General features: G+C 36.7%; 1 protein-coding gene across 1 annotated transcript in view; it reads right to left on the bottom strand.

Annotated features, from left to right (window-relative positions):
- The window catches only part of adamts7 (a disintegrin-like and metallopeptidase (reprolysin type) with thrombospondin type 1 motif, 7), a 142,552-nt gene that overhangs the window by 42,389 nt on the left and 78,158 nt on the right, over window positions 1–22,005 (bottom strand). The window contains exons 10-16 of the mRNA XM_014001567.1: window positions 15,616–15,708; window positions 13,478–13,623; window positions 9,110–9,279; window positions 8,897–9,030; window positions 5,808–5,928; window positions 5,341–5,585; window positions 2,249–2,390 (exon numbers count right to left, since the gene is read on the bottom strand). Coding sequence (XP_013857021.1) covers window positions 2,249–2,390; window positions 5,341–5,585; window positions 5,808–5,928; window positions 8,897–9,030; window positions 9,110–9,279; window positions 13,478–13,623; window positions 15,616–15,708 — 1,051 coding nt within the window. The remainder of the gene's footprint in view (window positions 1–2,248; window positions 2,391–5,340; window positions 5,586–5,807; window positions 5,929–8,896; window positions 9,031–9,109; window positions 9,280–13,477; window positions 13,624–15,615; window positions 15,709–22,005) is intronic.

Here is a 22,005-nt window from a genome sequence, read left to right as displayed (position 1 = left end):
GTTATTAACTTATTATAAAAATATTACAAATACTCAATGAAACAGATCCAGCTGGGCTTGTTTAGTTGCTATGGTGACTGTGAGCCGTTACCCTGGTAGGCCGCCATTGTTGCTCCTCCGTGTTGTCACAGAAGCTAACAGTGGGTGGGGTAGGCAGGGCTCAGTCTAGGGTTATCTAAGTCTGTGATAATCTAATAAATTTATCTGGCAAACACTTTCAGTGATCTGTACCACTCCATATCTGCAAATAGGTAGAAAAAATAGTTGGAAATGAATCATTAAAAAACATTTTAAATTTTAATTTAGTCTAAATAGTTGAGAAATACATAGAATAAAACAATATACAGCAAGATAAGTAAATATGTCATTTAGCCTTTATTTTTTGGAGTAACTAGTTTGTGGGGCAAATTCTTTTTTTTTGCATATGACCTGCTTTGTGGACCAATTGTGCCTTCCTGTATAGTTTTTTTTTTTGTTTGTTTGTTTTGATAAATGCAGCATTTTTTAAAGCCTGGGTATTAAAAAAAGAGAAACAGTAATAAACATCTCATCACTAAAGCTACAGCTCTGCTCCACATAGGGTCAGAAGYTTATAATAGCACTTTAAAACCAGCATTTCAWACATTTTACTGAAACTCTCTGAAAGGAATCACTGAAATCTGCAAGTAATTCACTTAGGGAGGCAACGGGACCCCAAAACAGCTGCACAGTCCTACTGACACTAAGACCGAGCTAATATGGTGTGGTAGTAGCTGAGAATCATTCACAACACCCTCTAAATGCCAACATATCTTGCAATATCACATGCGATTGCACCAAATTGAATTCACAGGGTTTGGTTAAAACAGTAGCATATCAGAAGTATTCTCAGCAGGAGAAGATCTAAGTTTTAAAATCTGATATGAAAGGCGGTGGGTGCCTTACTTCAAGAAATGTTTGTCCTTCATTTCTTTTAATTTTATATCATCTGAAAAAGAAATCTCCAGTTTCTGCCTCAGCTTAGGAGAGAAGAATTAGTCATCAGATCACAAGCCAAGCCACAATAAAAATCCTCATTCATAAGCAGATTTTCACACATTATAAAAATAGTTAAAAAGTATAAAATTCCAATAATGATGGCAGGAAATAAGATATTTCATGTCGACTTCAAAGCTAGAACAGCACTTTACCAATTTGTATGTGTAACTACAAAACCACCGCCCCCCCTCTGAGTTTCAATCTGAATCTACAAACAGCCAAAGGCTAGTGGTGAAGCTTAACTTCCCAGCAACACAGAMCCAACACATCTCCACCCCACAGCAAAATGAAGCAGCTACCATGCATTTGTGATTTGTGGCACAAGTGATAAGGGAGGAGCTTTAGTTATCAACTGACAAAGTGACAAAAGTGGTAACTTGACTTTAAGTCAGCAGTAAATGGGGTAAAATATCGTGGGCTGTGACACAGATTTGATGACGGCCATAGTTGTGCATCAGAGGTAAAAACAGAAGAGCAATTTATATTTAGACAACCAGGAACATCTGAGTAGGACGTGAACAGATTAATAAGGTGGACATGAAAGCATGCTCATATTAAATCGACTCCACATTTTTAAAGGTGGATACACATTTAAAGGGGTCAGGCGAGGCAAAGCCAACCGGTCTGGTTTACATCGACATTTCTCTGGTCAGATGAGTCATCATTACAGTTTCAACAAGTGGGTGAGTATGTGCGTGATGCATGCTAAGAGAAAGCATAGAGACAATCTGCAGGAACAATTTATAGGAACTTATATTGTCTATTATTAAAATATGGACTTATATTTTACGTAGACTTTCACCCAACGTTGGTTTTGATACATCCCAACGTGGGTGTAGATCCTGGCACACGCAACTTTTTATGTGTACGCACTGTTTRTACATGAGGCCCCAGATTTTGTATCTGTTGCATAGTTTTCAAGTTTGGCTCTCATTTGGATTGAACTCCCATTTTATTGCACATTATCAATCATTTAAAAGGGCTTTTATATTTTGTTACAATTTAAACTGACAGAAAATTGGACTCAGTATGCTTCAGTAAGATCAAATAATGAAAACAACAGCGGAAGACAGATTTTTAATGCAGCTAAACTCTCTTTCCGTCTGTCTCTGAGACTGAAACATGCAGACGCACTGCAAGAAAGATAAACCAGTCAATCATCTCCCCCTCGYTCTTCTGACATGTGCGTGCATCACTTCTTACTTATCTGAAGCAGAGCAACATCTCTTACCTGTTCCACAGGTAACACTACATTCAGTCCAYGATCCATATTTCCAGAAGTGAACAGGGGTTGGGATGTTGTTTTCATCTGAGACWTTTCGACGGATGGTGTATTCGTACCGCACTCCTGGATTGGGCTCCTGAAAGAGAAGCTTTACACACACACAGACACAAAAACATACCAGATTATTTGATCTATAGAACAAGCAAACTCCACACAGGTCTGAACCGTCAATCAAACCCAAGACCTTCTTGCTCTAAGACAACTCATGTCCAAATTCTCCACATTAAAATTCAAAATGAAATGCAGTTTGTTCAAATTTGCCAATGTTACCCGCGCCTAGCAACAAGCCTAAGTGGTAGAATTATAGTCATTTTTGTGTTTTCTAAAGTCAGTGCAAAGTGGCTGTCTTCTTGAATTGGGTTAGCTCTAAAAGTTGAGYTGTATACTGAATGTGCAAACAATGATTACTTTTTGAAAGTTTCATTCAAATCTACAAAGAYGTTTATGAGATATTTTGCTAATATGACACACACAAGCACACAGGTGCAAATATTAGTGCCCGTTTTACAGCAGCAGGCAATAAGAACAAATGAGAACTTGCCTCAAAGATTACATGTTTGCATTCAAGAGTGAGACATCTTCTTGTCCGTCTATCTCTGTCAAGCYTCACACGTGCACAGTAGCATTCAGCAGCATGTTTAGTCATGGTGGCTACTGGTGAAACAACAACACAGCGTGCAAAACGACTTTAAACTTTGACTTGTTTGCCWTCAACAATAGGAAAAGATGAAGTAAGGCAACAGAAACGATCAAGCTTTATGAGAATACATCCTGAAACCCTATCCCAACGTCATCACCGTTTAAAGCAACTTCACAAAGAATTTTCAGAGAAAAAAAATCAACATCTAGTTAGAAATGTATATGTAACATAAAGAGTGGAGGTCAAGTTAGTTAACTTTCAGAGAGAACTGCTTGTAGAAAACCAAGCCAGACCAATTAAAATATTTTTTGGCAGSTGAGGGAGTTTAGGAGGAGCTTTAGGAAAAATTTGCTGAGTCTGAAGTGATGGTGAGCTGTTCCTATTCCATTATTATGACCTTCAAAGGAGAGTCACTCGGGGACAAAAAAAAATCATTTCTTCTATTCTTGTTACAAAATTAAGTGCCAGATAGGATAAAGCACAACAACAACAACAACAACAACAACAACAACAACAACAACAACAACAACAACAACAACAACAACAACAACTCTATTTAACAAAACCTGTAAAATGACACAGCCCAAACAGATTTTTTTCCAACATATGAGCAAACTACCTTTTTAATAACCAGTTTAATTCCAAAAATTCACATTTCTATAAAATAAAAAAAAAGTGCCTCCTAATTACCAAACAGCAGCATGAAACTATGTCCATCGTGTAACAAGCTGGTGCTGCAACCAGAAAGCACCATTCTGCCAAAGGGCAGGAAATAATTAACTTAGATTTGACTGAGTTCAGGAAGACCACTTACATCCATCTGAAGCTGAGCATGAAGGGGACAACTTCAACAACAATTACATGCAAGAAAACTCAACACTGAGACAAGAACTGAAAGCTTTGCTGCACCCTCTCCACAACACCTGGACTGAAACATCTTTGACAACACCTYGAATGAGCTGCTAAAAGATCTTAAAGCCTTGAAATCCATAGTTACGACAGAGTATTAGGGCCACACGATGAGATTTTTTTTAAAAAAATTTAAATTACGAGAATAAAGCCATAATATTATGACATTAAAGTCGTATAAAAATAAAGTCATAATATTATGAGAATAAAGTTGTAATATTACGCGATTAAAATCGTAATTTACGAGATTAAGGCCGTAATATTACGAGTCTAAAGTCATAATATTACGAGATTAAGGTTGTAATATTACGAGTTTAAAGTCATAATATTAAGAAATTAAGGTTGTAATATTACGAGTTTAAAGTCATAATATCACGAGTTTAAAGTCATAATATTACGAGTTTAAAGTCATAATATCATGAGTTTAAAGTCATAATATTACGAGATTAAAGTCATAATATTACGAGATTAAAGTCATAATATTACGAGATTAAAGCCATAATATTACGAGAAAAAAAGTCATAATATTGTCTTTACACGAAAAAGCATGCAGTTACCACTGCATTAAAATGAGGAATGTTGAACAACTTGTCAAGTTGTTCTTTAGTATTGCTATAAATAAATAGTTAATCTTTTAGCACATTTAGCATCAAATTATCAGTAGCAGGACTTGGAAATTGTGCAAATGACTATATGATAAACTGAAGCCATATTGTAATTAATGGATGCATTGATGGATTTAGTCGTCACATAGCTAATTTGGATGAAAGCATATTAATCTAACAGTGACCCAATTCATCATGGACTACTTCATAAACACAGAGACATATGGCTGTACAGCAGGTGTGAGTTAAATAAGGAGGAAATGAGGAACGGGAAATAGACACGTCATGATTATGGCATTTTTTCTCATAATATTACAACTTTAATCTCATAATATTATGACTTTAATCTATAATAATAATAAAAAAATCTCGTTGTGTGGCCCTAATAATCCGTCGTACACAGTAAGAGAACCTATGACCAGGTATTTTGCACACTTTTACTCAAACGTACCTTTCTGAAAATACAAATCTCTTCTAGCATTTATTTTAAATGCAAATAAATAAATTAGGGCTGCACAATAAATCACAAATTTATYGTTWTCRCRACAACAGCCAATGCAATATGCATATCGCAAAAAAATCATAGATTGCAATAAATGATTGGATCCAACGTTTGCATTTATGTGGTTTGTCAGCATCAGTGTGATAAATAAMATTGACCAGAGAAACATCAAATCATAATTACTCCATCATGTTGTAATGGAAATTATGTATTAGTTGTTTTCTGCTCTGAACACAGAGCAGAAAAACATCAACACTGTATACTTACATATTTTTTGATTTATCACAATTCATATCGTCATTGCAATATTAAGCTCTGTTATCGTACATCACAGGTGGTTCTCTTGATAACGTACAGCCCTAAAATAAATACATAAAATTACCTGAATCCACAGTGGCTCAGTTGTGGGGCCAGGAGACGTCAGGTTTTCCAGCTGCCCTGCCCTCTCATACGTGAACACTGTTCCTGCTGCCTTATACTCTCCGTTCCACTGAATCGTCCAGCCTCCATTCAGAAAATACTTGCTGGGGTTATCACTTCTCAGCACCAAGAAATTCCCAGATTCTGCCACTTCCTCAATTAGGATGTCCCAGGCACCCTCAGGAATCAGCCCAATGTCAACATACCCTAAACACAAAGTAAACAAACTGGAGCATCAGGTATTCAGACTCTGAGGACATTTAAAATGAAAAAAAAAAATCAAGTTGTTTAATTCCATTTGTCTGTTGCGAAGTTTGAGTTTTTATCTTGAAATCCTTCTTTCTTTTGTAATTATTCACATCAAGTGTCATGTGATTAAATACATTTTTTAAAAAGCCTACAGAATAACAAATGTAATAAGAAACACACCAAGTCCTTCGCTCTTCTCAAATGTCCTTCTGACAGTTTTGCAGGTGGAGCTGTTGCCGTTACACACGCCACAGCGATCCTCCACAGAGTTGGAGTTAATGACGTAGTCGCAGCCTATATTCTGCAACACAGACACACATTTCCGCATCATCATAACAGACAATTACAGGCCGGAGCCTTTATCGGTTTACTTTCGATAGATAAACCCTTGAAAATGTTTTCTTTATGTGGACATAACCATGCAAAATTTACAGGAGCAGCACAGTCTACTCTGTTTAACTTTGACTTCACAAAAGAAGGTGATGCAAATGAAAGTGCAAATAAAATTAATAAAACATGCTGTAATTTGAAATATTGTCCTGCGCTGATTTGTTTTTATATTGCTGCGTACACGTAGCAATATAAAAACCACCGGCGTTGTTAATGTTATGCATATGGCTCAATTAAAATAAAATTACTGGTGCAGCATTATTTATGCTGTACAGCTGGGTGGCTTATGGATTTCCCAAGGAGATCATTAAAATTGTTTATGAATACATGAAAATTAATTTGAAACTTTAAATTAATCGACTAAACCTACCAAACTGTGCAAAGAATAAAAAAGTTATTTCTTAAAAGCAGTAGACACGAAGGTTAAAAAAGATAAGTTATGTGGAGTAGATATTACAAACTATGACTACATTGAAGAGAGTGAATCAAAAACCCAATGAATTAGTTTTCATGCAACTCTCTAGTAAACCCACCTGTGCAGGTACAACAGAGGACTCGAAAGCGACTGACAAAAAATGTCACAAAATGTCAAAAAGCCAGATCCTGGCGTCTGACCAGTGTCGCCAGGGTTCAACCACGGTCTATCAGCAGATGGCATTTTAACCTGAGCTGATAACTTTCTGCTTCTGCTTTTGCCTATCTTTAATGATAACGGCCACCACATTATTCTATCAACATGCTCATTGTCACTGAGAATGTCAAATGTGCAACACACAGAACAAACAAGGTGAGGGTTAACTTTAGGAACTTTGTGACCAGAGGTGCATTTTCTCCATGAGAAGTGGAGAAATCTCTCTTTGACATTGTTGCGTGACTTAAAAAAAAAAAAATTTTTTTTTCTTACGTGAACTCAGAGAACCTGTTCTGTGCACAAGGTCTGGGCAGAATCTTGCTTTGCAGAGGTATGCATCAACTACAATGTAATTTGTCAGAACTTTGTTGTCAATGCAAAAGGGACACAGAGGGTCTCATGCAAGAACCGTTCGTACGCACAGATTTGTTCTTAAATTGTGCGTACAAGTGATTTAGGAGAATTTGTGGCATTCACCAATGTTTTCGTATTCTAAGATTTTTTTTCAGATACGAACAAAATTTACGAGTGGTCCAGACCTGTCGTATATTTTACCAGCAGTCAGTCTGCTGTTATCCAGACAAATTTTCTTCACTAATAACTTTATATTTCATTATTTTGAAGATAGTTTGAGTTGAAAATAAATCACACTCCATAATTATGTTGACAGTAGTCTATTCTGTTTGAATTAGAATTATAATTTTAAATGTAATAATGTAGACCAATGGTTAAATTAATTTAAATTGGCTATTAATGCTGTTGTATAACACTACAATATTAATAAGAAGATCTCAAACTAAAAACCAACTTAAATTATGCATTAATTGAAGTTTGGAGACATTTTAAAATGCTTTTTTTTTTTCAGAAACGCATCTAACACTTGTGTCGGGGATTGGGGGGGGGGGGGGTAGCGGTGCACGACTGCTCTTCTTCTGAATAAATGAAAACTATGTAATWCAGTTGTTTACACTTGAATTAAAAATATTTGACCAAAGAAAAATGGGAGCAGAAGAGAGATGAATATGATTTAGATTTTTTTTTTCTGTGACTGTATATGACCCACAGGAGAAACAACATTAACAGCAGTTGTCATTTCATTCCTTGGCTTTAGCAGGTCCTAATTTAATTCCACAGCTGACGCTGCTAAAAATGACAGATTTCCTTTTCTGGATCTCTGAGAGCAGAACTTCAATCTCAGAACTCATGAAGTTCTTCTTTTTAGTTTGCAATGTCATTTATGAATGGACACCTCCTGGTATGTGGGGCAGGAACTATAGCCTTATATGGTGTTTTTGGGGTAGTAATTATGCTAATCTCTCCTCGGCTCTCCTCAGCTGAATACGCATTCATCAGTTTACGCTGCTCATTCACACGTGTTTCCTGAAGATAGAAGACTTTGTTGAATCTGACGTGACATGTTCATACTAACCCTCTGTATGAACAAAAGTAAGAGAAATTTAGAATAAGAATATAAAAATGTTCTTGCATGAGGCCCATTCTCTTTATTCACACATTAATGTGCACTGTCTGATAGAAATGGTGATGGGCTCTTCGTACAAATTTGCAAATGCTGAACAGTGTTTACTCTCTCAGTCTGTCTAATTAAAAATATACGGTTACAGAAGGGGAAGCTTAAAAAATGAAGAATCTTGGGAGGTGGGGCTTCTCAGGAGCTCTATTTGTGTGATTTCTAGTTTCATATTCAGTTCAAAATGTCAACGAAAAAATAATGTCTTACAACTACATCAGCAASAGCAGAATTTTTAACTTAAGACTTAAGTAACTGTAAGACTGGATGTGAGATAATTCTGACTGACAAGGTCAATTTTGAAGAAATAAAGCAGAAATTCACAATTAAGTCCAAAAACCCACACAAATAAAGATAGATTATTAAAACTAAGCTAACATGAATACCAGAACGACTTCATAAACAAGAAAGAGCAGCGACTGACTGTGGAGTGCAGAGAAAATCAGGCACAAACACGTTAAATTCTAAAATATATTTACATAAAAAGAAGTGATGAAAATAGTTGATTCAGAAAAAGAAACAGGAAACAAAATGAAGTTGTGAAAAGTGGGTTTATAACATAAGAGGAAAAAAGTAAATCAAACAAAATAATTGTTAAAAATAATTTATGGCAGACAAATAGTGAAAATGAATAAGAGAAATACAACAAAAGGCACAGAGAGATTATACAAAACAACAATGCAGATAGGAGGACATGTTGCCTGTGAGCAGTATGACTACCTGACAAATGCCRTTGATGCACACATCTCTGCTCTTCTTGTCTGAGTAACACGGTGTTCCATCAACAACAGTGTCCCGCATCTTCTCAGAAAACTGCTCATTGAGTGGACGGCAATGCAATTCACAYGGATTAGCTGTCCACAGACAAAGAAGAAAAAATATACAAAGCTGACAAAACAGGAACAAGAGAATGAAAAAGCTGAAGAAACTGACCTTTGTTRATGACTGCCTCCCATCTGTAGAACTTATCTTTATAGGGCAGGCTGTTGAAGTGACTGCACTGGATGTTTCTGAAGCTGGGCTCATCATGAGGACAAGGCGAGGTGTTACAGATCCTGTGCTTTAGTCGCTCTCCCAAACAATATCTCCCTCTGTGTTTTGGACTGTAGGATWGTCAAAGTATTGTTTCAGTGTTGCTTTTTGAACATCAACATAAGAGGCGTCAAGTAACAAAGCACTAATACTTTATTTAAGAAAAAAAATTGGTTATACGTACCAGTGGTTCAACAAAGCTGAGATCCCCCCTCACCCCACCCAAATACCTACTCCTGAACTCTCCCAAAGATGCGTTCAACCTTCATCTTTTTAATCAAAAACAATAAAAGAATACAGTAAATAGTTACAAACTTTTATGTGGAAAAGGCTGAAAAAAGAACTGGGTTATTCAGAGTTTTAATTATTCAAATGCATTGGTTTGGGGGATTTTTATTTACTAAAAAAATATTGATATCTTTACATCCTCTGAGCTGACAACCTTGTGGGCATCCCATGTGCTCACTGGCGCCCCCCACCCCTGGCTGGGAAAAAAAAAGTCCACCTATATGGTGCCTCCCAGATAAAGTGAATTTTGTACAGTTGTATACATATTAGGACACTCTACTGCAGGGGTGTCAAACTCCAACACAGCTGACTCAGTGATTCAATTAACTCTTCACATTTTGTAGAAGCCTGTTAATCATCCATTCATGCAAATCRGGTGTGTTTGAGCAGGGAAGCAAACAAACATGCTGAATAACTGAGGACCAGTGTTCCACACCTGTGCCCTATTGCCTTATAAACAATTCATCATCACACCTGCATGACACAAATCACGTCACACTCCAGTAGGACATATCAGACATGGACATAGGGTGGCTGTGGCTGAGTAGTTAAGTAATGTGCCCCCATCAGTGTATAAGTGTGGTTTAAATCACAGATTAGATTGATTTACCTGATTTAGCTTTGCAGAGAGATCTGGTAGAGTGCTGTGTGAATGGGTAAATGAGGACACAGATTGTAATGTAAAGCAGTTTGAGTATCCTTGTTGGACAGAAAGGTGCTATATGAGGACAGTCCATTTATCATTTATTTATCATTTACATATGTAGCCTAGTATGTAGATGACTGTCAGATACAGTATGTATATATACAGCTGAAACAGGTGGTCTAGTTGTCTTAAAACTTTCAACATTAACATTTCAATATAACATTAGAGCCATTAAGGTCTTTAGAAAAATGTTAATTTTACTTTTAATTCTTATGTACATTTTATATAAGAATTTTGGTTCCTAAATACAGTAAATGTCAAACACCAGAATGTCACATGTTCGAATCCTCACCATATTCACATGTTATGGTGCATGCATACATTTACATTGTTTGTAATTTAATGGTAAGACAGTACTTCTACTTTCACTCAAGTATCACTGAGTTATTTTCTACAAGACCGATCTACATTAAAATCACATGTGTGAGAGAGAAAAGTTTAGACTTTTTTCCAATGTCTAAAGGTTTTGGAGATACTGTGAAAACATTTCTACAGACACATTATTAGTTACCAAATAAGCAAAGTCCGAAAAGTACAAAAGGGACCACAAAATAAACAGAGAAAGTTTGGGTTTGTTTGTGTTTAGTTTATACTGATTTGTGACTTCCAAGTCTTTACTTTCCCCCAATGTCCTATTATAACAAACACTTTTTTGAACAGAAAACAAAAAAATGTATTTTTTTCATTGAAAGTCATGAAGGTCCACTGATATGTCTAAAAGTGAAGATACTGCATGCATGTTTACTGTTCATTTTTTTGTGTATTCCTTAAAATCCAGATTCAACATTTTGTTCTCTAATGATTCTTGGGGCTGAATAAGGAGCAGTGGACCTATAAAATCTAAAGAACTCTCACATCTCAGCTTTCCTGCAAAACTGTTACAATGCTTCACCATTATATGCTGCATCGCTGTGAGACTGTTAGAAACCTTGGGATGATTTTTGATTCTGGTCTTACACTGGATCATCATGTTGAAACTTTGGTTCGTTCCTGTTTCTACCATCTATGAAATACAGCAAAGCTCAGCCTCATTATATCTCGTTCAGAAATGGAAATKTTACTTCATGTTTTTGTTTCATCTTGTTTAGATTAATGTAATGTACTGTATACTTGCCTAACTAAAACCTCTCTTGACCGGTTACAGTCTGTGCAGAATGCGGCTGCCAGGCTCCTGACTAGATCTTCTAGGTTTTGTCATGTGACTCCACTGTTAATGCAACTTAATTTGCTCCCAGTTCATCGAGTGAAATTCAAGATTTTGGTTTTGACTTGGCGAGCTCTGCATGGTCAGAACCCCACACTACATTTCTGAACTTTTACATTTTTACACTCCTGTCAGGGCTCTGAGGTCTTGTGATAAAGACATGCTGATTGTTCCTCGGACAAAAATAAAGACTAAAGGAGACAGAGATTTTGCGTCTGTGGCTCCGAGGCTTTGGAACTCTCTTCCTCTGAATTTAAGATCAGCAGACTCTTCGGTCTCCTTTAAAGCTCAGTTAAAAACTTACCTTTTTAAATTTGCATTTGTTTAAATTTTCTCTGTCTATTTTTTATTTTATTTTATTTTTTGTTTGTGTTTGTTGAAGCACTTTGTGATCCCTATCTTGAAATGTGCTATATCAGGCACTAACAAGAAGCAACGTCTTAAAATCATCCAATAWTTAACAACACAAAGGAATTTGTGCGCTGTGTCCCATCTCCCAACGTCAAATTGCAACTTTTGTCAGCTTTCATTACTGAAGTCTATATCCTGTCAGTCTCAAACCTTTTAATTGCAACCCAAATGTTCACAGACTCAGTGAGGGAGAAACTAATCAATACACCTTAGTTTTTAAATATTCTACTTCTGTGAGCACAACTAACTAGTTGTCTGTATTTCTCCCTAACAAAACTTAAAATAAGTAAATCTGTGTTTGATAGATTATTCTTTTGTTGTAGCAAAGCTGCTTGTCAATAAATTTTATACTGCTAGAAAGCCTGTCTCTTTTAAATGGTGCCACATTTGTAAGGAACATGCATTTGTGGGATGAGCAGCTGAGCTGAGGATGTGGGTTGCACGCGTAAAAAACAAATTGTCAAATCCTCTCTGCCAAACAGCTTATTTTGTTTTTGTTATTGACTCCTGTGTTGAGCTTCTGGTTACTCCCAGGAGCTGCCAATCAGGTGCCCCATATAAAATTTATTGCCAAGAAGCATTGTTGCAACAAAGAAAAAAATCTACCAAACACATTTCATTACTTTTGACTGTGCTAAGTAAACGTTTCCTGTTTTTGTTTAAGCTGTGATGACTTACATTACTGAAACATTTTTTTTAGGTATTTTTGAAATGCAAACCAAAAGCAATACTTTGTACTGAACATGTTTATTTTTGATCTTTATTTACCAAAACAAATCCCATTGAGATCCCAGATCTCGGTTGTGTGGTCTGGGATTGAAGGCAAACTACAATAATTTGCATGTTTTTGGTCTGTGGGAAGAAATCAGAGTATGAAGAGAAAATCCACATAAGAATAGAGAACCTGCAGTTAGAAAGAGCCCTGGACTAAATCAGGAATCAAACCCAGGAATTTCTTGCTGCGAGGCATCAGTGCTAACCACTAAACTGTCATGCTGCCATGCATTGAGTAATGACAAGCTAGGTTTAAAAATAAGTTTTGAGGAAATACAACAAAATTGTATATTTACATCCATTTATTTTTCATTTTAACATAACATTTCAGCAATGATACTGACAAKGATTTTATTTATATTAGATGGATTTCTCATAAAAATATTACTTATGTAGGAACATATTTGAAACCATGTTAAAATGTTTTATTATAAATCAGTTTTTCAGCTTTCTCTTGTGTCTTTTGATATTCTTATTTAGGACAAGAGAAAATAATATTTTTTTACATATTCATTTGCACTGTACTATCTACATGGCTTAACTGATAGGGAAYAGAAGTTTAAAATTAAGTCAAATTAAACTGTTATAATTTCTTCATGATTTGTTTATATAATAAAAATGTTATTGCTTTGTTCAAAAGAGGCTAAATATATTTCTTAAAAATGTATTTTAACAATGAATACATACTTGATTTCATTTCATGCCTACTTAAGAGAAATGTCCTGCTAACAGCTATAAAGTGTTTTTTTTTACTGGCTAAAGAAAATAATTATTTTTCTGTTTGCACAAGAATGGGTAAAAACACATTTAAGGCTGATATTACTTTGAAGTTTGCTCCAGTTCTAAATGCTGTTCTCTGTACATGAAGAAGAGGATTTAAACTTACACCGGGTTGTCACAGTCTCTTTTAGCGGTCTGGACACCTGCGCCACAAGTCCTGGAACAGACCGACCACTCGCTCCACGAAGCCCAGCCACCGTTTACACTCTCAGGGTGATATCCTACTGGTACACAGTCCCCACTGATACACCACTGCAAATAATAATAATGATAATAATGATAATAATAATAAAATACACTAAAGTTTCTCCTAACATTTTCTGAATGTTACAACTTCTTATTTAGCAGGAAGTGAATGCAGCATGACTTTTTATGCARCACAGTGTGCATGTCTCTGGACTGGCCTGGATTTCTTCTGAAGATAAATGAGCCTGTCTGCTTCCATTACGAACTACAAGGGTGCAGAAAAAAAAACTTAATAGAACTAAGTTCACCTTTTCTGAAATCATTAAAAATAAAACCTATTAAGAGTACGAGAKAAATCACTGACTGTTAGGAGTAATTTCAGGTTTTTATTAGCTTTAATTCTTCACTGAATGTATGATGACACCACACATGACAGGTTAGAACATCATTCATTTGCTCTACAGCAGTGGCWCAAAACACTGGCTGCAGCTCTTCCCCTCGTGGTATTTTTTTTTTGTTAAAATGGAGGAGTTGGGGATGACCAATACTTAAAATAAAGTTAGAAGTGGAACTTGTGTTTTGATGTTTCATAAACYGTGTTTTCATGGCCACAGGACAAACTGCACGGTGTGTGAGTGAATCGATTATTTGCTGGTCAGTTGGTGCATGACCCCGAACAGAAGTGATGACAGGTGGAGAGGAACGACTTTTGTCTCTCTTATACAGAAKAATCTTTTGCAGGCTGGAGGAGGTGTCACATTAAATCAGACACAAGCTGTCAGAGACAGGAAGGTTGAGGTGGGCAAATCAGAACAGAACATTTGCTGTGTGAACCGGCTGATGTGTTGTTTGAAAGGGGAAACAAACCTTGCCCACTCACGACTTGGACTAAAGGACCCCACTGMGACTTGGGGACAAAGCAACAAACAGAGATGGGAGACATCTTGTTACAGTGAAAAATAAGAGAAATAAAAAAATGGTATCTAAAAACTGTCAGCTGACAGTATGAGSTTTAAAAATAAGAAGACACAGGTTTGAAACTTTACCATGTTAGTGGAGTTTAAATGACTGAGCTCATCATTTTACTTTCTTGGGATTCTGTGCGGAGATTGTCCAAATAATTACCGCGCTTTTTGATTTCTTTCTAACACCCTAATTAGAAGCTGATTGAAAAGTGAATTGTTAATGTTGAATCAAGAAAACGCACACAACATATTTGGTAGTTGTCTTATGCCAGATGACATAACCTGGGCTTAAACCTGCAGCCTCACTGACCCCGAGATACCACGACCATTATTTTTGTCCCAATTACAGCTAAACTGGGTTTACTTTCTTAGTCCTGTTGAGCAGAGGTAGCTCTTCTAAAGTTTTCTTCATTCATGGGGTTTTAGGGGTAGGAAGAGAAATTAAACTTGTAAATTGTAAATAATTTGTTGAGCAAAAACACCACACATCTTTAAAGCTACATTACTTTGCTYAAAGAGCATTTCAACCTGGAGAGACTCACACAAAGACAAAGCAGCAGYTAGAAAGCTTAATGGCACTTGGACYCTGGCAGAAGATGTAGGCGCTGTGAATTGTGATGGTCAATGAGAGTTACAGATGTCTTCCCCRCCCCGGGCCTGGACACTGGTGGTGGAGTGAAGGACGAAAGAAGCTTGGAGGAGCTGGAAGAGCGAGGGTGGAAGAGGGGTGGAGGCGGATTTTAGCTCGGCTGGTGAGCGGAAGGAGAAGGGCCTTATAAGTGAGGACTTGCACATTGACTGGTTGGRGACGAGGCGTGGGTCGATGCTGGGATGGTGGAGGTGCGTGACAATGAAGCAGGTGAGACTGTGAGGAGTCTTCCAGAGTGAATTTACGGCCAGGCTAGATTGTAAATCTTGTAGGTTAAGTAGTCCAGCAGACTGAATTCCTAAAATCTCCATATAATAACTTTTAGTGCTAAGAAGCAAAACGTACTTCCTTTGAAAAAAGGCAGTTCATCGTAGCTTTAAAAGAATCCCAGTTTTCAACTAAAGCTTCCAGCCCCCTGCATTAGTCCTGAAATAGAAAATGTACCTTGTTCTCCCCACAGCTGGTCCCATCCACAGCTCCATCCAGCTTTGAGTGGCAGGTTGTTCCCACGGTGCACCACAGAGTGCTGCAGACGTTCTGGGAAAACACAGAGTGATTAATGTTTCACTGCCAAAACATGATGTTTGATTAGTTTCTCTGAATAGAAATGTGACTGGGTCAGGAGCCACAAAACAGATTAACAGAGTCAAAACTGCGATATTTATGCATGGAAAAAAKGGAAATGATGCAATATTAGATATGGAGAAAAGTGGTCATTTCTTTTTATTTATCAGAAGTCTTGCTGTGTTTCTGCAACTACAGACGCAGATTCCAAGATGAAACATTTTATTTTACATTTGCATCTAAATGTCAGTTAGCAACTGTCAAACATATTTCTGGTGTCTTGTCTTAAATATACTCAAATGTTATATTTATCAAAGCTTTAAGTCTTTAAAGGGGCAATATCATTTGTAAAATCAACTTTTTTTGAGTTTTATATCATGTTATAATGTTATACTCATAAAAAACATGCCCAAAGCCTTGCTYTGACTCATTCATGCATGTTTGAGAAATCCTGCAGCGTTTTTAGGCAGCCATGCTGAGGAGCAAAACGACAGGTGGGGACCAGAAACACCTCTGGGGACCAGAAACGCCCCTGGGACGTGTCTTTAAGCCGAGCTTCCTCAAGGCAGAGCGCCCCACCCCACTCCCCACACACCCCGCCCCATGACTCCTGCAGGCTCTCAGGTGAAATTGAAAGTGAAACTGAAACTGTCTGCTGTGCTCTCAACATTAGTTCTCACTCAGTGAATCTCTTTTCAGATTAAAAATACCATTGAGGAAATGTATTTTCAGTTTTCAGATGCCAAGTAAACTGCATCATAGCGCACGTGCAAACACCCCCCTCCCCCCGCACTGAAATGGATGGGACAGAAGTGGAAGGTGGTTTTTTTGGAAGGTGGTTCCTAAAGAGACAGAGGCCAATTTCAAGGCGTTTAGAAGAGGAAGTGATGAGAGGATAAGTTTATTTTCTATATAAACATAAAAACTGCATTTTAATAACAGCTAAAGGTGACATTGATACTTTATTATGGTATAGTATTTAAATGTATGCCTGAGAAACACATAATGTTGCCCCTTTAAATACAAACTGTATCACATGTTTACTTTGGACACAGAACAAATCAAGTAAAAACAGCCCTRGAGATGATGTCCTTGGTTCTATCTTTAGAAATCACCAATTAGTTGTCTAAATGAGAACACAAAACACTCATGAACCAGAGTCTTGCTTTTGAGAAATGAGCTCTTCTTGGGAGAATTAGATAGAAAGACGTTCAAGACTTAATGTGCATGCAACAAGTCAATTAGCTTTGCTCAGACGGTAAACAAAAAGTGACTTGCTGCAGCGTAATAAAAAAAAACATACTGTTTATTCATTTGTTTGACTGTTTTCCAAAGTCAAGGTGTTAGAGGAAAAACATACGAAGGATCTACAGAAAAATGTTGTGAGTATTAAACATTGTTTGGCAAACTACATTTCAGAGAGTTTAGGGATCCTCAGAATTGTTTTACATTTTGTGATATAATGTTTACAGCTCATACAGCTGAAGTTAAAAAAAGTAATGTTTATTCAGCTAAAGATCACAGGACTGGTATTCACAGAGATAGGTAACCACACGAGGAAGTAACAGGAGGAAACCCTGGTAATGAACACAACCAGAGGAGGAACAGAGGCAGACTAAATTCCAGAGGAACTAATCAGGGAAATCAGAGGAGAGAGGGAGCAGGGACTGGCTGCACGAATACAAAAATTTATACATCCAGGATATCGGCTGTAAGTCGTGCTTGAACAAGCCTTGAACTTGTAAACAACCGTAATCAACTGCACAGACACCAAGACACGCTTAAACAGGGCGGCTCATGCAAGACTGGTTTACGGTTTGGCTGTTAGACCCACTGGATGGGTCAAAGATTTCAATCAATCAATCAATCAATCAATCAATCAATCAATCAATCAATCAATCAATCAAACAAATTTCCTGATCAAATGTGTGCAACATGACACATAAGTCTGTGCTTCAGTGGTTATTAATGGATCATAAGAAGGGTTGAAATTCATGAGCACTAAAAGGTGGAACACTGCTGCTGTCATTAAGCAGAGAGAGAGGGTGTCAAATTATGGTAGACTTATTGAATGCTTAAATAATTCACAATTTCAAAAGCATGAACTTGTTGTGCCACTGAATCTGTTCATAAGTTTATTGTCTCAGAATGAACAGCTGTACACTTTGCTTTTAAAATGAAATGAACCACAGTTAGTCATTGCACTAATTTAATTTATTTTGAACATTGGCAATTTTTAACAATTCCTAACATCTGCAGACAGACAATAGTTCTATTCTGATGGGATTAATTTTACCTAGGGAACCCATGCTATTTGTAATAATTACAGAGATTGTCTGTGTTGTTAATCCCGTGCGAATCGGCCATGTCAGCAATTTGTAAAATAAAAATTCCCCCGCAAATTACCTACTATATTTCGCTGAACTCCGAGGTCCTGTGATAATACTAATCCAATGCGAATAGGCATCTCTGTGATTTGGACAGGAATGGGCTGAATCCCATATGTAATTAGGCAGCTTTGGTTTCCTTGGTGCCTTTTTATTTACTTTTGGTGAAGAATGGAGGCTGGATTGGAGTGCAATGAAAACCTTTTTTGGGTCCCGGGCCTGAAAAACCCGGCACATTACGTGTGCCATAAAAAATAATAATAWTGAAAAAAGTCTGAAGAGAGGGAGTAAAATCAGATGCAAATGGTGGCTCACTGTATGGTAAGAATAATTATTTGTTTTCTGTTTGTAGCCTTCTGGCTGATGCTGAATGTTGAGCTGTGGCCGCAGCGCAGAGCAGGCTCACGCTTTGGGTAGCTACTCGCACCGGGCGTGCACCCTCACCAGCTGTGAAGGTGTTCATACGTCAACCCCTTTGGACGTTTACCTGTCTAATGAGCCTCAAAAATCTATAATTTTTGTTAAAAATCCGTACCCCTCGTATCTGCGCATGTTGGTGGGGTGGGGGTCTGTCATCCATGGAGATGACAGCGCCTGCTGTAACACAGGAGGAAAGGAGAGCAGAAAAAGTGCTATAATTTGTGAGATTCTGTCTGTTCTACATCAAGTTTTTGTCTCGTGATTATTGTCAGGGACTTGGTTTAAGTCCTATAAGTTTGAGGACAAACTAAAAATGAAGCCTATTAGCAGTTTTAAAACTCATGGGGAACTTTTCAACTCAAGACAAAAATAATGGAATCCATCAGTAGAACCCAGCTGTGTGTGAATGTGTGTTAGTCTTTGTCACTACTGCACTTGCTGTGGTCTTGCACTTAATACAATAAATACTTGTAAATAAATGGTTTGTAAATTTTTGATTTACATACGGAAATTCAGACTCCATATACATATTTACTATGTATTACTTAGTGCATACAGTAATATAAACCAATTGAAAATATAAAATGATATTCTATACATGAAAAAAAAATTCTTCATTTGACATAAGATTGATTCATAAAGCTAGTGAGAGAAAACAGTTTTTCATACTCAAGGTAATTTTTTTGACTGGTTCTGTCAAAACGACAAATGTACTGTTTATTTTCCAGGCTGATGGATGCAGCTGTTTAACTTTTCTGCTGAAGAATATAAGGACATTTTGTATTTTGGTCAAAAATCATCATAATAAAAGACTAAATTTCCGCATAAAAGACCGCACTACTTAAACTTTGAGACAGTAATGATAATCAGGGACACACTAATCAGCTTCTTTTATTATTATTTATCCAGAATGACTTTGACTGAAAAAAAAGGAAAATAAAAATTAGCAGATTTCATTTAAAACAGACAAATTGTTTTATTAAGTTCCTTAAGAAAGTTTTTGTTCCTAAACAACTTAGATCTACAATTAAATCTAAAATAAATATAAGAAGAAATAACCCCCGGCCATCCTAACTAAGTAGCAAAATATTAGAAATCACAATTGTAATATCTGTAGAGTTTATAGATGTAACTGCATCAAATGACTCCACACTCACCACCACAAGATGGGAGAGGGATCTGACTTTTCTTCCAACCCTGACTTCTGGATTCAGATTAATATCAATGCTTTTTCACTGTTTGCCAATCCTAACCTACAACCTGGGCCTTTGAGCCACTTCACTCTTTTGGATTAAAAGCACCCAAACACTGTCCACTATTCTAGATTACACAATCCCAGTGTCCACATTCTTTTGTTTGCGGAGAGACACCACTGAAATAGCCCTGCATAAGAAATACTCTACATTAATCCAAATTCTCTATCTATCACAAAGAAAATCATATTACAGAACTGGAAATCAAAAAACATCTATTCAAATCACTCATTATCTCCATCTCTCAATAAATCAGCAACAACAATATATTAACTTTTATTGATTTCTGGAATAAATTTTCTCAAATACCTCAATCTCATTTATGACCCAACAATAAACTGATGCCAAAAATAAATCCACTTTATTTATTTACTTAATTTTCTATATAGCCTATATTTGTAAATTACCAGTAATCTTCAGCCTACTCATAGTTCCACCCATCTTAAAACCAGTGACATTTTGTTCTGAGCTGGTGTTTTGTTTTGTTTTGAACTGTCGCACAATTGTTTTCAATGCTTGTCTTCATTGTGCTGTAAATTTTAAGCAAACAAACAAACAAGCAAGCAAAAAAAAAAAACCAAATTTTAAGTTGATGGTTGTTAAAAAATAATTAAACTTTTCTTATCAGCTCATATTTTAAGTAGTTTTAAAACACAAACTGAAGATGGTAGAAGTAGAATTAATTGTGTTGCAGTTTGTTTTACCAACAGTGTTTTTTTTTCTTTACACAGAACTCTAAAAGACCTACTAACAGTATTTCGTATTTGCCTTTAAAAGAATTACATTTATTTAGGAGTCTGTGTGAGTTTTATTTTTGGAGCCAACTCTAAGTTCTAGTTTAACTGTGTAATGCTGCTTTAAATGTGTCAGCAACTTAAGTAATGTTTTTTGAGAACACAAATGTGTTTCTGGTCTCAGGTAACACTTCTGTTGTCCTGACTGTCTTGTGTGTGATTTATTTTTTCTCATAAACCACAACAGACTTGGAGTAATTACTGTAGAGACAGCTCTCAGGGAGGTGAGGATTATGATTTGCATTAATTGACCAAACAATAAAACTACAACTCAGGAAAAAAAACATCCACTTTAAAGAAGTCAAACTATAGAAAATCTCTGTCAAAAACTATGTTCCCAGACTTTTTTTCAAACAGTTYGTGTAATTCCTGCGCAGTAATACTGGAGCTTCACTCTAAGGATGATCCACGTTCTGTGAGATTAACTTCCAGAGAGAGTTCTAATGAGTTTATGATTCATAAAGGATTCGAGGTTCACGTCAGTCCACAGCTGAAGTCATTACAGATGCAGGATGGCAACAAATCCAAAGCTTCTGGCTGTTTTTAAATCCACGGATACTTTAAAACTCTTTTAGATCTTCTTGTCAGATGGTCAGAGAGTCTCTGAAAGTCCCATCACACCTTTTAGAAAACATAGAGGGGAGTTTTAAAAAACTACCCTCAATGACCTGAAGTCATGATCAAAAAAGAAGGAAAAAGAGCTGGGGTTTGAACTTCTAATCGTAGTCTCTGTTAATACTTGTGGCTGACAGATTAACACATAATCTGTCAGCAACTAAAAACAACACAGAGAATCTGTCTGCCACAACCTGACTTCCTCAGATTTTAGGTTCTGCTTCCCAACCAACCAACCAACTTGTGTGTGTTGATTCTGCTCCTCAGGCTAACATTTTTTTTCTCTTTTCCAATAGGAACATGTCTGACTTAAAGGAATCGAAGGGCCAGAGATTAAAGTGAAAGATGAGGTTCTGTCCTCATCTATCTAACATTAATATCTCTCAAACGTACGTGGTCAGAATAACCTTGCTCCAGCTCAGTGGTGTGACAAGACTCTGCTATAATGTTCAAGCCTGATTCATGGATGGCTGGTCGAGGTGTCACAAATTTTCTGACAGACATTTATGGTTGGTGACACATTCAGGGTTTTCATTTATGTTCGTTTCCCCCAAACATGACAAGTTTGTAACTTGGTTATTGTGCTCGATTGGAAAACAGTTACTTGTGATGTCAGGTGTCCACTAATGCTGTAAAAAAGCAAAATATTTTGGGCTATTTTTATTTCTCACATTAGCTTTTTCCTGTCTGAAAGATAAGGTTGAACAATACTGCCAGACTAACATGACCTTTCCACTTTTATCCACAATTTCCTCGAGCTGTTGCCTTATTTTCTCCTTTCACTCATGTCTTTCTAACATA

Source organism: Austrofundulus limnaeus, unplaced genomic scaffold, assembly GCF_001266775.1.
Source record: "Austrofundulus limnaeus strain Quisiro unplaced genomic scaffold, Austrofundulus_limnaeus-1.0 Scaffold9, whole genome shotgun sequence".
Taxonomy (NCBI): domain Eukaryota; kingdom Metazoa; phylum Chordata; class Actinopteri; order Cyprinodontiformes; family Rivulidae; genus Austrofundulus; species Austrofundulus limnaeus.
The sequence above is the reverse complement of the archived record's forward strand: the minus strand, read 5'-3'. Positions and strand labels throughout refer to the sequence as shown.